The sequence below is a fragment of the Rhinoraja longicauda genome, chromosome 16 (genome assembly GCF_053455715.1).
Source record: "Rhinoraja longicauda isolate Sanriku21f chromosome 16, sRhiLon1.1, whole genome shotgun sequence".
Lineage (NCBI taxonomy): Eukaryota > Metazoa > Chordata > Chondrichthyes > Rajiformes > Arhynchobatidae > Rhinoraja > Rhinoraja longicauda.
In genome coordinates, this window is record NC_135968.1 from 7,718,897 (window position 1) to 7,736,100 (window position 17,204).

General features: G+C 49.5%; 1 protein-coding gene across 9 annotated transcripts in view; it reads left to right on the top strand.

Annotated features, from left to right (window-relative positions):
* The first annotated feature begins 1,499 nt into the window (after positions 1-1,499).
* rnls (renalase, FAD-dependent amine oxidase) overlaps positions 1,500-17,204 on the top strand; it is a 105,832-nt gene continuing 90,127 nt past the window's right edge. For 3 of the 9 annotated variants that reach the window (XM_078413155.1, XM_078413159.1, XM_078413163.1), the window contains exons 1-3: positions 1,774-1,983; positions 10,425-10,530; positions 12,361-12,506. In XM_078413155.1, coding sequence (XP_078269281.1) covers positions 1,860-1,983; positions 10,425-10,530; positions 12,361-12,506 — 376 coding nt within the window. In that variant the 5' untranslated portion in view covers positions 1,774-1,859. Of the gene's footprint in view, positions 1,625-1,773; positions 1,984-4,542; positions 4,769-6,235; positions 6,312-10,424; positions 10,531-12,360; positions 12,507-17,204 lie in introns of those variants that run through there. The other 6 variants (XM_078413156.1, XM_078413158.1, XM_078413162.1 and 3 more) reach the window with 6 other exon arrangements.

A 17,204-nucleotide genomic window follows, 5' to 3' on the forward strand; every position in this document is an offset into this window, starting at 1 on the left:
AGTTATGTATTGTGATACCTATTATGAACTGTATACAAAAATGAATTTCACTGTACCTCAGTACGTGTGACAAATAAAGTACCATTGACCATAGATGGTGCATCTTAGTGGGGTTGGGCAAGTTGGGCCGAAGGTCCTGTTTCTGGCTGTACGACTCTATCTCCACTTCCATAAACTATGAGCCTGCACACTTTTGAAAATGACAGCAACGAACAAATTAAATATGCTTTTTTTCCCAGCAGTTTTGCCTGCCTTGTCTGTAATTCGCTCAGTTTTTGGAAGTTCACCCCATAATTTAGGAAGAGCTGGAGCTATCTTGACTGCTGCCTGATATTTAGTTTGTTGCGCGGGTAACTACTTAGTTGGACAACATTACACAAGAACACAAGGGGGGTGTTAGATGGTATCTCTGTCTCCTGCACTGGAAGGTGGAACAATTAAAAAAATTATAATTTAATGCAAGAATTGGGTGAATGACAAGAGTATTTTCAATGGCCCATGTTACAGTTGTTACAATGTGCACAAGTTTCAAGGAACACAACAATTAAAGATATATGGCACCAAAACTTGCGCATTGTAAGAACAATCTTGGCCAGATTTAGCAGAGCTGTCTTTTACATCCCATCAGGGTTTGGAAATGTAATTAAAAGGAACGGCAGATGCTGGTTTATAACCAAAGATAGACACAAAATGCTGGAGTAACTCTGAGTCAGGCAGCACCTCTGGAAAAAATGGATAGTTGGCATTACTTATTCTGACCTTTTGGTTGGTGTTTATTATGGTGTTTCACGGAATACTGTGTTTACATATCTGTTGTGCTGCTGTTGGTAAGAATTTAATTGCACTATTGTTTTAATATGACGAGGGGTGATCTTATAGAAGTGTATAAAATCATGAGAGGAATAGATCGGGGAGATGCACAGAATCTCTTGCCCAGAGTAAGGGAATCGAGGACCAGTGGACATAGGTTTAAGGTGAAGGGAAAAAGATTTAATAGGAATCTGAGGGGTAACGTATCCACACAAAGGGTAATGGGTGTATGGAACAAGCTGCCAGAAGAGGTAGTTGAGTCTATCTCAACGTTGGACTATCCCTACGTTTAAGATACATTTAGACGGTATGTGGATAGGACAGGTTTGGAGGGATTTATTCACAAAATGCTGGAGACCCTTCTTCAGACTGAGGGTCTCGCTGAGGGTCTCGACCCGAAACGTCACCCATTCCTTCTCTCCCGAGATGCTGCCTGACCTGCTGAGTTACTCCAGCATTTTGTAAATAAATCGATTTGTACCAGCATCTGCAGTTATTTTCTTATACTACAGGTTTGGAGGGATATGGACCAAATACAGGGAGGTGGGACTAGTGCAGCTGGGACATGTTGGTCGGTATGGGCAACTTGGACCGAAGGGCCTGTTTCCAAGCTTTATCACTCTATGACTCCAATATATGTACTGAACTTTTTTGTTGTTGCAGAAGAAGGGGTATGAAGAAGGGTCTGGACCTGAAACGTCACCCATTCCTTCTCTCCAGAGATGTTGCTTGTCCCGCTGAGTTACTCCAGCATTTTGTGTCTATTATGGATTTCACATAATACTATGTTTGCATTTCTGCTGTGCTGTTGCAGGTAAGATTTTAATTGCATCATTCTGTTTTGGGACACAATACAATAAAACACTGTGGACTCTCTGGGAGTAGAGGGGTGTCTAGCTAGTGTGGTGGTGTCTTGCAGCAACTCCGGGCAAAGCTTCGCTCGGCCAGCCCGTAAGGGACGGTCCAGGTGCTACGCTGTGGAGCCGGCGGGGTGACCGGTTGAGGCGGCGGAGGGGTGACTGGTTGAGGCGGCGGCGGCGGCGGTGGTGATGATGGCGGCCGCGGCCCGGGTGCTGGTGGTCGGCGCCGGCCTGACGGGCGGCCTGTGCGCCGCGCTGCTGCTGCTGCGGGGGCGGCTGCGGGTCGCCGTGTGGGAGGCGGCGAGAAGCCCAGGTCCGCGCCACGTGACCGCGCCCGGGGGTGCAGTTACCCGGGGAGGGCGGCAGGGGGCGAGCGAGAGGGAGGATTGAGAGAAGATGGAGAGGGAGGGAGGTGGAGAGGGGGAGAGGGGAGGAGAGGGAAGGGGAGAGGGAGGGAAGGGGAGGGGGAGAGAGGGAAGGGGAGGGGGAGAGAGAGGGAAGGGGAGGGGGAGAGAGGGAAGGGGAGGGGGAGAGAGAGGGAAGGGGAGAGGGAGAGAGGGAAGGGGAGGGGGAGAGAGGGAAGGGGAGGGGGAGAGAGGGAAGGGGAGGGGGAGAGAGAGGGAAGGGGAGAGGGAGAGAGGGAAGGGGAGGGGGAGAGAGGGAAGGGGAGAGGGAGAGAGGGGGAAGGGGAGAGGGAGAGAGAGGGAAGGGGAGGGGGAGAGAGGGAAGGGGAGGGGGAGAGAGGGGGAAGGGGAGGGGAGAGAGGGAAGGGGAGGGGGAGAGAGGGAAGGGGAGGGGGAGAGAGGGAAGGGGAGGGGGAGAGAGGGAAGGGGAGGGGAGAGAGGGAAGGGGGAGAGAGGGAAGGGGAGGGGGAGAGAGGGGGAAGGGGAGAGGGAGAGAGAGGGAAGGGGAGGGGGAGAGAGGGAAGGGGAGGGGGAGAGAGGGGGAAGGGGAGAGGGAGAGAGGGAAGGGGAGGGGGAGAGAGGGAAGGGGAGGGGGAGAGAGGGAAGGGGAGGGGAGAGAGGGAAGGGGAGAGGGAGAGAGAGGGAAGGGGAGGGGGAGAGAAGGGGAGGGGGAGATGAGAGAGGGAGTTAGTGGGATGGAATGAGGTGGGGAGAGAGGGAGGAAAGGAGGGGAGAGAGAGAGAGGGAAGGAAGGGGAGGGAGAGGGGGGAGTGGAAGGAGGGGTGAGAAAGGTGAGGGGGAAGAAAAAGGGGGGCTGGGGAGAGGAGCACGGGCAGGATGGGATGAGAGGGCGAAAAGGGGAGGGGGTGCAGTGGAGGGGGGGGAGTGAAGGAAGAGAAGGGAAGGAACGGGAGAGAATGGAGTGGAGTGGAGGGAGGAAAGGGGAAGATTGGGGAGATGGGAGGGGAGAGGATTGAGGGGAGAGCAGGGAGAGGGGTGGGTCGGGGCGAGAAGGTGGGGTAGTGGTGAAAGGGGTCATGGAGAATGGGGCAGGGAGCGAGAGGGAACAGGGGGGAGGGAGGGGGGAATGGAGTGGAGCCACTACCCCTGGCGGTTTAGTTTAGTTGAAAGATACAGTATTGAAACAGAGGGTCCATTGAGACTTAGACAATAGGTGCAGAAGTAGGCCATTCGGCCCTTCGAGCCAGCACCGCCATTCAATGTGATCATGGCTGATCATTCACAATCAGTACCCCGTTCCTGCCCTCTCCCCATACCCCCTGACTCCGCTATCATTAAGAGCTCTATCTAACTCTCTTTTGAAAGCATCCAGAGAATTGGCCTCCACTGCCTTCTGAGGCAGAGAATTCCACAGATTTACAACTCTCTGAGCGACTGCCCGCTCACACAAGTTCTATGCAATCCCACTTTCCTGCATCCACTCCCTGCACACTAGAGGCAACTTTACATGCGCCAATTAACCTCCAAACCTGCAAGTCTTTGGGATGTAGGAGGGAAACGGAACACCTGGAGGAGACCCACACGGGGTCACAGGGAGAACATGCAAACTCCACACACAGACAGCACCTGAGGTCAGGATCGAACCCGGGTCTCTGGCGCTGTGAGGCAGCGATTCTACCAGCTGCACCTCTGTACTTATTTTAGTTTTTAATTTAGAGATACAGCGCGGGAACGCGGCCCACCGAGTCCGCACCGACCAGCGATCGGCGCACATTAACGCTACCCAACACGCTAGGGACAATTTTACATTTACACCAGGCCAATCAACCTACAAACCTGTACATCATTGGAGTTGGGAGGAAAACAAAGATCCTGGAGAAAACCCACGCGGTCACGGGGAGAACGTACAAACTCTGTACAGGCAGCATCTGTCGTTGGGATCGAACCCGGGTCTCTGGCGCTGCATTCGCTGTAAGGCAGCAACTCTACAGCTGCGCCACCGTGCTGTCACCGCGGCACGGTGGCGCAGCGGTAGAGTTGCTGCCTTACAGCGAATGCAGCGCCGGAGACTCAGGTTCGATCCTGACTACGGGCGCCGTCTGTACGGAGTTTGTACGTTCTCCCCGTGACCTGCGTGGGTTTTCTCCGAGATCTTCGGTTTCCTCCAAAGACGTGCAGGTATGTAGGTTAATTGACTGGGTAAATGTAAAAATTGTCCCTAGTGTGTGTAGGATAGTGTTAATGTGCGGGGATCGCTGGGCGGCGCGGACTCGGTGGGCCGAAGGGCCTGTTTCCGCGCTGTACCTCTAAATCTAAAAAATCTAAATCTAAAGGAGGTCGGTGCAAAAGGAATAGGTGACATTTTTGGGTCGAGTCCCTTCTTCAGGCAGAGTCTGGGGAGAGGGAAACCAAATACACTTTGTGCCTTTCATTCATTTGTTGTTTAAACCTCTTCATATCTTAGTGTCCCTCTCGCCAAAACGTCACCTATTCCTTTTCTCCAGAGATGCTGCCCGGGTCTCGGGCGCTGCAAGCGCTGTAAGGCAGCAACTCTACCGCTGCACCACCCTGCCTGCTGTGCTGCGGTAGAGTGAAAGACTTTGCGTGCCATCGAGGCAAATCGTACCACCCCACACATCAAGGGTGGTGCAAGAGAGGAGAAGAGGCAGATTGCAGAATATAACGTTGCACTGACAGAGAAGGTGCAGAGAAAAGTGCGGGAACCGCAACCAGGTAGATCGATATATTGCTGCACAAACCCATCACAGGTTGAATCGCAGGTACCTCATTGAAATATGGCAACAAACGGTTGTAAAGAATGCAAACTCAATGCTGCCATTTATTTCAAAGAGGTCTTGTATACAATACAATACAATACAATATATCTTTATTGTCATTGTACCCAGGGGTACAACGAGATTGGGAATGCGCCTCCCATACGATGCAATAATTTAATTAATTTAGACAACAGCAACCCAACGAAACAATTGTAACAGTTTTAGACGGGATAAAGTGCAAGTTGATCTGTGCGTTGTGACCATCCGGCTCAGCAGGACCGGTTCATAGCAGCTATGGCCCTGGGGATGAAGCTGTTCCTGAGTCTGGAGGTGCGGGCGTAGAAGGCCTTGTATCGTCTGCCCGATGGAAGGAGTTCGAACAGACTGTTGCAGGGGTGTGTGTGTGTGTGTGCAATACTGAGGCTGTATAAGGCCACAGAGGTCTTGTATACAAAAACAGGGATTCAATACTGAGGCTGTATAAGGCCGCATTAGGAATATTGTGAGCATTTTTGGTCACCATGTCTGAGGAAGGATTTGCTGGCTCTGGAGGAGGTTTAAAAGAATGATCCCAGGAATGAGTGGGTTAACCTATGATGAGCGTTTGTCAGCACTAGGCCTGCACTCGCTGGAGTTTAGACTACTGAGGGGGGACCTCGTTGAAACATACAGAATAGTGAAAGGCTGGGATAGAGTGGATGTGGAGAGGATGTTTCCACTTGTGGGAGAGTCTAGGACTAGAGGTCACAGCCTCAGAATTATAGCACGTTCTGTGAGGAAGGAGACGAGGAGAAATTTCTTTAGTCAGAGGATGGTGATTCTGTGGAATTCTTTGCCACAGAAGGCTGTGGAGGCCAAGTCAGTGGATATTTTTAAGGCGGAGATAGATAGATTTTTGATTAGTGCGGGTGTCAGAGGTTATGGGGAGAAGGCAAGAGAAGGGGGGACTTGATAGAGGTTTTTTAAATTTTAAGAGGGACGGACAGAGTTGACGTGGGTAGGCTTTTCCCCTTGAGAGTGGGGAAGATTCCAACAAGGGGACATAACTTCAGAATTGAGGGGCAAAAGTTTAGGGGTAACATGAGGGGTAACTTCTTTACTCAGAGGGTGGTGGCTGTATGGAATGGGCTTCCGGTGGAAGTGGTGGAGGCAGGCTCGATTTTATTATTTAAGAGTAAATTGGATAGGTATATGGATGGGAGGGGATTGGAGGGTTATGGTCTGAGAGCAGGTAGATGAGACTAGGTCAGAGAGAGTGGTCGGTGTGGACTGGTAGGGCCGAACGGGCCTGTTCCGTGCTGTAATTATATGGTTATATGGTTATAATGGGGTTAGGAGGGAGAGATAGATCAGCCATGATTGAATGGCGGAGTAGACTTGATGTGCTGAATGTCCTAATTCTACTCCTATCATTTATAACCAGATATATGAACGTGTCGTAATTTGCAGATGGAATGGAAATTTGAGGGGGAAAAAAACAATCTGAGGAAAAAAAAATGGTACTAACCTATGCCACACATCTTCTGATTCTTGGAAGAAATTCATAGCACTGGTTAATGCTACTCTGCAGTGTTTACTGTGAATACGATTTTGCCGATGTTTGCAATTTCAAATGATACATCGCTCATGCTTGCAAACCAATTGTACTGCGGATTAAAACAAAGAAACTGATGTGTGGGAAGGAACTGCGGATAAGCACAAAATGCTGGAGTAACTCAGCGGGGCAGGCAGCATCTCCGGAGAGAAGGAATGGGAGACGTTTCGGGTTGAGACCCTTCTTCAGACATTCCTACACGAGGAACTGCAGACCGAAGATAGACACAAAATGCTGGAGTAACTCAGCGGGTCAGGCAGCATCACTGGAGAGAAGGAATAGGTGACGTTTCGGGTCGGAACCCTGAGCCCAGACTGTGAGGAAGGGTTCCGACCCGAAATTTGCGGCACGGTGGCGCAGCGGTAGATTTGTTGCCTTACAGCGCTTGCAGCGCCGGAGACCCAGGTTCAATTTTTGCATTTACCAATCCAATTAACCTACGTCTTGGGAGTGTGGGAGGAAACCGAAAATCTTGTAGAAAACGCAGGTCACGGAGAGAACGTACAAACTCCGTACAGACAGTACCCGTTGTCAGGATCGAACCCGGCTCTCTGGCGCATAATCCCTGACTAATCAAGAATCTATCTATCTCTGCCTTAGAAACTATACACTGACATGGCCTCCACAGCCTTCTATGGCAAAGAATTCCACAGATTCACCACCCTCTGACTAAAGAAATGTCTCCTCATCTATTTTCCTAAAAGAACGTCCTTTAATTCTGAGGGATAACATAGAACTAGTGTGATCGGTGGGCTGAGCGGCATGTTTTCGTACTCTACCTTGGATATATACTAACCTCCGTCCACATGACAGTATAAAATAAAACCATCAAGGATCCTAGGTCTCGAAGGGCCGAATGGCCTACTCATGCACCTATTGTCTATTGTCTCTCAATAATCTCAGTCTTACTCCAGTGAGGAGCGGATATCAGCTAAAGAAGTATTGTAGAGAGGGAAGGTAAACACAAAAAGCTGGAGTAACTCAGCGGGTCAGGCAGCATCTCTGGAGGAAAGGAATGGATGACGTTTCGGGTCGAGGCCCTTCACACTGAGAGTCAGGCGGAAAAGAAACGAGAGTTATAGAAGGCACATAGAACAAGTGTGATACGAAAGATGTGCAAAAAGCCATGACGATCAAGGAAAGGTGGAGCCCACAATGGTCCATTGTTGGCTGTAGGGTAGGTGATAAGGAGTTAAACAGACAGTGAAACTCAACAGAACGACAGTGAAACTAGTACGACGACTAAGTTGACTCTCAGTCTGAAGAAGGGTATCACCCCGAAGCATAACCTATTCCTTTTCTCTAGAGATGCTGAGTTACTCTTGCTTTTTGTGTCTATCTTTGGTGTAAACCAGCATCTGCAGTTCCTTTCTACACATTGTAGAGAGGGATTCTGAAGAGGGCAAAATGGCTCTGGTGGGGCCATTTTGAACATGTAAGGTCATTCCATCTACACTATTTAGTGGACCGTCTGCTTAAAGAATGTGAGATTTCAGCAACCAAAGCTGCTTCCAGTTCATACCAACCTAAAATACCAACATCATTTCCAGTCATGGGCGGCACAGTGGGGCAGTGGTAGAGCTCCTGCCTTACAGCGCCGGAGACCCATGTTCGATCCTGACTATGGGTGCAGTCTATACAGAGTGTATCCAATTTCCCTGTGATCACATGGGATTTAGACAATAGACAATAGGTGCAGGAGTAGGTCATTCGGCCCTTCGAGCCAAAAAGTTTTTCCTCATCTCCGTTCTAAATGGCCTACCCCTTATTCTTAAACTGTGGCCCCTGGTTCTGGACTCCCCCAACATTGGGAACATGTTTCCTGCCTCTAACGTGTCCAACCCCTTAATAATCTTATATTTCTTCTGTGGCTAAGAATTCCACAGATTCATCAACCTCTGACTAAAGAAATTTCTCCTCATCTCCATCCTAAAAGAACGTCCTTGAATTCTGAGGTTATGACCTCTAGTCCTGGACTCTCCCACTAGTCGAAGCATCCTCGCCACATCCACGTCCACATCAAGCCTTTCACTATTCTGTATCTTTCAATGAGGTCCCCCCACATTCTTCTAAACTCCAGCTAGTGCAGGCCCAGTGCCGACAAACGCTCATCGTAGGTTAACCTACTCTTCCTGGGATCATTCTTGTAAACCTCCTCTGGACCTTCTCCAGAGCGAGCACATCTTTCCTCCGAGAGCCCAAAATTGCTCGCAATATTACAAATGCGGCCCGACCAACGCCTTATGAAACCTCAGCATTACATCCCTGTTTTTGTATACAAGCCCTCTTGAAATAAACGCTGGCATTCCGTTTGCTCCGCACCTGGAGTACTGTGTGCAGTTTTGGTCTCCAAATTTGAGGAAGGATATTCTTGCTATTGAGGGGGTGCAGCGTAGGTTTACTAGGTTAATTCCCGGAATGGCGGGACTGTCATATGTTGAAAGACTGGAGCGACTACGCTTGTACACACTGGAATTTAGAAGGATGAGAGGGGATCTTATCGAAACGTATAAGATTATTAAGGGGTTGGACACGTTAGAGGCAAGAAACATGTTCCCAATGTTGGGGAAGTCCAGAACAAGGGGCCACAGTTTAAGAATAAGAGGTTGCCATTTAGAACTGCGATGAAGAAAACCTTTTTCAGTCAGAGAGTTGTGAATCTGGAATTCTCTTCCTCAGAAGGCAGTGGAGGCCAATTCTCTGAATGCATTCAAGAGAGAGCTAGATAGAGCTCTTAAGGATAGCGGAGTCAGGGGGTATGGGGAGAAGGCAGGAACGGGGTACTGATTGAGAATGATCAGCCATGATGACATTGAATGGCGGTGCTGGCTCGAAGGGTCGAATGGCCTCCTCCTGCACCTATTGTCTTTACTACCGATTTGACTTGCAGATTTGGGAATCCTGCACCAGCACTCCCAAGTCCCTTTGCAACTCTGATTTCTGGATTCTCTCCCCATTTGGAAAATATGTCGCCTCTTCTCTCATCTCACGTCCTTTTGTCCACTTCTCCTTCCGTCTTTGTCCACCCATCTGCCATTCAAAACAACCCCTCCCCTGTATCCACCTATCACTTGCCAGGCGTTGCCCCCACCCGCAACTCACTCCCAGCTTTCTCCGCTCTACAATCAGTCTGAGGAAGGGTCCCGACCCGAAACATCACCTGTGCGTGTCCTCCAAAGATGCAGCCTGACTCATGGAGTTACTCCAGCATTTTTAGTTGGAGGTCTAATGGTTATAGTTTAGTTTAGCATGGAAACAGGCCCACCAAGTCCACACCGACCAGCGATCCCAGTACAATAGCACTATCTTACACACTGGAGGCAATTTACAAACTTTTCTGAAGCCAATCAACCGACAAATCTGTACGTCGTTGAAATGTGGGAGGAAACCGGAGCATCCGGAGAAAACCCATGGGGTTGTGGGGAGAACGTACAAACTCCATTTTTGCAGGTGCCAATTTACCTCCAAAACTGCACGTCTTTGGGATGTGGGAGGAAACGTACAAACTCTGTACAGACAGCACCCGTAGTTAGGACCGAACCCAGGTCCCTGGAGCCGTAAGGCAGCAACTCTGCCACTGTGCCGAGCTAAGGTGAAAGTTACAGTGAAAACAACATTTAGGTGCAAGATTGAAGTCCGATTAAAGATAGCTCAAAGGTCTCCAGTGCGATAGATGGGAGGTCAGGACCACACTCCAGCTGATGAGAAGACTGTTCAGTAGCTTGATACCAGCTGAGAAGAATCTGTCCCTGAATCTGGAGGGAAACGTATTCTCACTTCTGCACCTCTTGCCTGGTGGGACAGGGGACAAGAGGGAGTGTCCAGGGTGAGATTGGTCCTTGATTGTGATGGGGGCCTTGCCGAGGCAGCATGAGGTGAAGATGGAGTCAATGATGGGACGCAAGATGGAGACTCTATGTAATCTTCCATTGCTCATAGTGAGAGCGTTACAAGAATGTAAATGTGTGCAAAGCCGTAAGGAATGTCAATGCTAAACCCAAAACCTTTGTGTTTTAAGGAGGAAGAATGAACACAAGCAGAGATCCCCATGACCCAAACTGCACAGCAGATCTGGGAGCGCAGTACATCACAGCGACCCCGAACTATGCTGAAAAACATCAAAGGTACTAGTTGAGGTTTATTTATATTTTCATATTTCAGATACAGCGCGGAAACAGTTACAAAACTGAATGCTGATTGATTCACACAGAGAGTGGTGGGTTTATGGAACGAGCTGTCAGAGGAGGTACTTGATGGAGATACAATAACAACACTTAAAAGACAATAGACAATAGGTGCAGGAGTAGGCCATTCAGCCCTTCGAGCCAGCACCGCCATTCAATGCGATCATGGCTGATCACTCTCAATCAGTACCCCGTTCCTGCCTTCTCCCCATACCCCCTCACTCCGCTATCCTTAAGTGCTCTATCCAGCTCTCTCTTGAAAGCATCCAACGAACTGGCCTCCACTGCCTTCTGAGGCAGAGAATTCCACACCTTCACCACTCTCTGACTGAAAAAGTTCTTCCTCATCTCCGTTCTAAATGGCCTACCCCTTATTCTTAAACTGTGGCCCCTTGTTCTGGACTCCCCCAACATTGGGAACATGTTTCCTGCCTCTACTGTGTCCAATCCCCTAATTATCTTATATGTTTCAATAAGATCCCCCCTCATCCTTCTAAATTCCAGTGTATACAAGCCTAATTGCTCCAGCCTTTCAACATACGACAGTCCCGCCATTCCGGGAATTAACCTAGTGAACCTATGCTGCACGCCCTCAATAGCAAGATACGATAGAACTTTATTCATCCCCGGAGGGAAAATGGCCTGCCAGCAGTCATAACACACAACAAGGTACACGAAAACTTGAAATTAAAATTAAAAGTGAAAAAAAAAAAGACAAGTGACTGTCGGGCTGCCAAATGCACAGCGCCTTAACCGGAACGAACAAACAGCACCCCCTCCCCCCTCCTCCCCCCTCCCCCCTCCTCCCCCCTCCCCCCTCCTCCCCCCTCCCTCCCTCCTCCCCTCCACCCCTCCCTCCACACCCCATCCACCCCTGCCTACCCCTCCCATTCCCTTCCCCTCCCCCAGCTCCATCCCCCTCAACCCCCCTTATGGAACACCACTGGTCGCAAACACCATTCCACCACAACCCTCTGTTTTCTATGAGTAGGCCCGTTTTAAATCCACACAAGACCAAGTGGTCCAGCACCCTCTCCCCCTCCTCCCTCCTTCCTTCCCCTCCCCCCCCTTCCCATCCCCCTTAACCCCCCTTATCCCCCCTCCCTCTCTCCCTCCCCCTCCTTCTCTAGGAGATGGATTTAAACTTTAAAATGTGAACAACTTTAAAAATATTACACCGATTTCAATGAAACTTCTTCCATTAGCACCAAAGGGACGACGGTGAGTAAGGTGGGCCTAAAATTCTCGCGCTATGTGTACCGTTTTGGCTGTAGTTCTGGAACAAACAAACAAACGAGAGTTTTAGTATATAGATGGGCCAAACACAGCAGGTGGGACGATTGGAATTGGGGCATCTTGGTCAGCATTTTAATAGTAAAATAAATTGGCGGCATGGTAGCGTTGCGGTAGAGCTACTACCTTACAGCGCCAGAGACAAGGGTTTGAACCTGACTACGGGTGCTTGCCCGTACGGAGTTTGTACGTTCTTTCCGTGATCTGCGTGGATTTTCTCCGAGATCGTCGGTTTCCTTCCAAAGGCGTACAGGCTTGTGGGCTAATTGGCTTGGTATAAATGTAAAATTGTCCCTAGTGTGTGTAGGATAGTGCCAGTGAGCGGGGGTTCGCCGGTCGGCACGGACTCGGTGGGCCGAAGGGCCTGTTTCCGCGCCGAATCTCTAAACTAAACTAAACTACCACTTGACTAATATATCAGATTGTTAATCTGGAAACAATAAAAGAAAATGCAGCTGTACGTTCTTTCTTTCTCAGTTTTTATGAAGAATTGGTGTCGCGAGGCATTTTAAAACCCTTTCTTGGTTCCGTGGAAGGAATGACAATAAAAGACGAAGGAATCTGTAACTACGTGGCACCTCAAGGGATCTCCTCGATTGTCAAATATTACCTCAGTGATTCAGGTATTGGACAGCGAAATCAACTTTACGATCCTACTCATTTTGGCCAGACTGTTGAGAACAGGTTGTAAACTTTTACCAGTAGAGTCCTGAAACTGAATGCCAATTAAAGGGGTGATGTCGACAGCTTGTTAATAATTTAACAGGCAAGAGCTACAGAAGTTTGAAAATGCACCCCCCTACCTCGAGATTCAGGGATTGTTTCTTCCCAGCTGTTATCAGGGCAGTTCTCTCCAACTGGATAGTGGTCCCGACCTCCCATCTACCCCATTGCAGACTTTCGAACCATCTTTTGTGGCTTTAGGACATTACTGGCTTTATCTTGCACTAAACAATGGGGACCCGGCCTGGGGTCATTGTGGGAGAACAAAGGGGGGCCCGGGGAGGGGGGGGGGTCTCTAGTTTCAGAATCCTCTGCCCAGGGGATAAGCCTGTATTTGTTTGTTCGTTCCGGTTAAGGCGCTGTGCATTTGGCAGCCCGACAGTCACTTGTCTTTTTTTTTTTCACTTTTAATTTTAATTTCAAGTTTTCGTGTACCTTGTTGTGTGTTATGACTGCTGGCAGGCCATTTTCCCTCCGGGGATGAATAAAGTTCTATCGTATCTTGCTATTGAGGGCGTGCAGCATAGGTTCACTAGGTTAATTCCCGGAATGGCGGGACTGTCGTATGTTGAAAGGCTGGAGCAATTAGGCTTGTATACACTGGAATTTAGAAGGATGAGGGGGGATCTTATTGAAACATATAAGATAATTAGGGGATTGGACACAGTAGAGGCAGGAAACATGTTCCCAATGTTGGGGGAGTCCAGAACAAGGGGCCACAGTTTAAGAATAAGGGGTAGGCCATTTAGAACGGAGATGAGGAAGAACTTTTTCAGTCAGAGAGTGGTGAAGGTGTGGAATTCTCTGCCTCAGAAGGCAGTGGAGGCCAGTTCGTTGGATGCTTTCAAGAGAGAGCTGGATAGAGCTCTTAAGGATAGCGGGGTGAGGGGGTATGGGGAGAAGGCAGGAACGAGGTACTGATTGAGAGTGATCAGCCATGATCGCATTGAATGGCGGTGCTGGCTCGAAGGGCTGAATGGCCTACTCCTGCACCTATTGTCTATTGTCTATTGTCTATTGTCACTCTCCTTGTGACAGCGTGGGTTGCTCCATTTCCCCCCATGTCCCAAAGACGTGCGGGTTTTTATCAGTTGATTGTTCCTCTGTAAAATTACCCCTAATGGGCAGGGAGTGGATCTTCCTCTTGCGTTTGAGGCAACAGAAGTTATGAAGCGGCTTCTGCTGTCTCTGTTTGTTGTCGTTCGCCTGACTGAGGTCAGTTGACAGGGCTCACCACGGGGAGGTCGACAACGTGAGCCCCAGAGAGTGGATGGGAAAGTGGGATAACATAGAACTCGTGTGAGCGGGTGATCGATGGGGAGCATGGTCTCGGTGGGCAGAAGGGCCTGTTTCCATGCTTCATCTTTCAATCAATCAAAAACTGTTTTTACTACACAGAATACTTGTGCGTGAAGCCGCCAATGAAGATAACATCAGTACGGTTTCCATTCTGTATTAAACAAAAACGGTTCAATCATATGAGCACGTGGCAAATATTTCATTTTTTAAAAAGTTTATTTAACCCAGAGTCATGGGCATATGGAATGAAGTTGGGGAGATAGTTGGGGCAGGTGCAATAACAATTTGAAAGACACTTGGATGGATACATGGATACAAAAGGTTTGGAGGTATATGGACCTCCAAATGGGAGGCAAATGACAAATGGAGGTATATGGACCTCCAAATGGCAGGCAAATGGGACTTGCTTAGATGGCGCATCTTGGTCAGCATGAATGTGTTGGGCCGAAGGGCCTATTTCCGTTCTGTATGACTCTATAACATGGATGGTGGGCAGAAGGAAGGTTCATCAGTCAGAGAATTGAGTATAGAAGTTGGGAGGTCATGTTGCAGTTGTAAGACGTTAGTGAGACCGCATTTAGAATATTGTGTTCAGTTCTGGGCACCATTTTATAGGAAAGATATTGTCAAGCTCGAAAGGGTTCAGAAAGGATTTAAGAGGATGTTGCCAGGACGAGAGAGGGTGTGAGAAGTTGAGCAGGCTGGGTCTCTATTCCTTGGAGCACAGGAGGTTGAGGGGTGATCTTGCAGAGGTGTACAAAATCATGAGAGGAATAGATCGGGTAGATGCACAGTCTCTTGCCCAGAGTAGGGGAATCGAGGACCAGAGGGCATAGGTTCAAGATGAAGGGGAAAAGATTTAATAGGAATCTGAGAGGTAACTTTTTCACACAAAGGGTGGTGGGTGTATGGAACAAGCTGCCAGAGGCTGGGACTATCCCATCGTTTAAGAAGCTGTTAGACAGGTACATGGATAGGACAGGTTTGGAGGGATATGGACCAAGCGTAGGAAGTGGCAGAGCTTCGCAGCAGCTGCGGCTCACCTGCAGTCCGTTTGTCTTTTGTGTTTTTTTGTTGTTTTTTGTCTTAATTGTAATGTTTAGATGTGATGTAGTGTTTTTTGTGGTTGTGTACTATGTGTGTGGGGGGGACTGTAAAAATTGTCTCTTCCAAACGGAGACCCAACCTTTTTTTTCTGGGTCGTGTCTCCGTCCCCGCTGCGGCCTACCATCGGCCAAACACCTGGAGCTGGCGGCCTCCAGCTGGGACCACCTGGGGCTCTGGTTCGCAGAGCCCGCGGCCCGGACTCGCCACCTGCGGAGCTGGCTGCCTTCGGAGGCTGTGGTGGCGTTGCGAGTGTGTCTGCGTCTCGCCTTCGGAGGCTCCGGAGGCTTCGGCCGCGGGCCGCATGGACGTCGGAAGCTCGCAGGCCCCTGGGTGGGGCCCGACATCGGGAGCTCCGGCAGCGGCAGCGTCTGCGCCCACCCCGAATCGCGGGGCTTGGGTCAGCCCGCGGCGGACCTTTCACCGTCCGGCGCGGCCTGGAATCGGCCGCGGGATTTTCTCCGCCCGGCGGGGGCTTCAATGTCGGGAGTCCCAACCGCCCCGACGTGGCAAGTTCAACAGCCTGACCGCGGGAGAAGACGGCAGGGAAGAGAAAGACATTCTGGCCTTCCATCACTGTGAGGAGGTGACTGGAGGAGACTCACTGTGATGGATGTTTCTTTTTTGTTTTGTGTTGGTTTTGTGATTGTGTGTGTTATTGCTTTGTTTTTATTGCTTCTTATTGTTGGACTGTGGGTAACGGAAATTCGTCCAAAAGACATGTTTTTTGGATGACAATCAAGGCCATTCTGATTCTTCTCTGAAGTGGGACTAGTGTATCTGGGATATTGATGGCCGGTGTGGGCAAGTTGGGCCAAAGGGCCTGTTTCCACACTATATCACTCTATGACTCTAAGGATGGGGGAATAGTTATTATGGGGGCTGCATTGTCAGGAAGGACCATGCAACCTGTTGTATTATTTTCGGTAAAACACAAAAGTACTGGAGGAACTCAGCAGGATACCTTGATATTGTGTCAAGTTAGGAACAGGGGACGTACAACGAGATCTGGGTGTCCTAGTGCATCAGTCACTGAAAGGAAGCATGCAGTTACAGCAGGCAGTGAAGAAAGCCAATGGAATGTTGGCCTTCATAACAAGATGAGTTGAGTATAGGAGCAAAGAGGTCCTTCTGCAGTTGTACAGGGCCCTAGTGAGATCGCACCTGGAGTACTGTGTGCAGTTTTGGTCTCCAAATTTGAGGAAGGATATTCTTGCTATTGAGGGCGTGCAGCGTAGGTTTACTAGGTTAATTCCCGGAATGGCGGGACTATCATATGTTGAAAGACTGGAGCGACTAGGCTTGTATACATTGGAATTTAGAAGGATGAGAGGAGATCTTATCGAAACGTATAAGATTACTAAGGGGTTGGATACGTTAGAGGCAGGAAACATGTTCCCAATGTTGGGGGAGTCCAGAACAAGGGGCCACAGTTTAAGAATAAGGGGTAGGCCATTTAGAACTGAGATGACGAAAAACGTTTTCAGTCAGAGTTGTGAATCTGTGGAATTCTCTGCCTCAGAAGGCAGTGGAGGCCAATTCTCTGAATGCATTCAAGAGAGAGCTGGATAGAGCTCTTAAGGATAGCGGAGTCAAGGGGTATGGGGAGAAGGCAGGAACGGGGTACTGATTGAGAATGATCAGCCATGATCACATTGAATGGCGGTGCTGGCTCGAAGGGCCAAATGGCCTCCTCCTGCACCTATTGTCTATTGTCTATATTTAACGGAGACAGAAGGAACAGCAGATGCTGGAATCTGGAGTAAACAAAATGGTGGAGTAACTCAAAATGTGTAGGAAGGAACTGCAGATGCTGGTTTAAATCGATGGTAGGCACAAGATGCTGGAATAACCCAGCGGGACAGGCAGCATCTCTGCAGAGAAGGAATGGGTGCGTTATCGGGTCAAGACCCTTCTTCAGACTGAGGAGAAAACCCGGAAAAAAACCCCACGTGGTCGCAGGGAGAAGGTACAAACTCCATACGGGACAGCATTTGAGGTGAGGATCGAACCCGGGTCTCTGGTGCTGAGAGGCAGCAACTCTACCGCTGCGCCACTGTGCCGCCCCCTGCTGGCGATAAATTTCCAAGGCAGGATGGCGTGCCGCCCAGCAGGGGGTGGGATTCCTATGTTGTTGCAGCTGTTATCCTTGGCCTCGGAGGCCGTGAGTCAGAGTAGCCTGAGTGAATTACTGA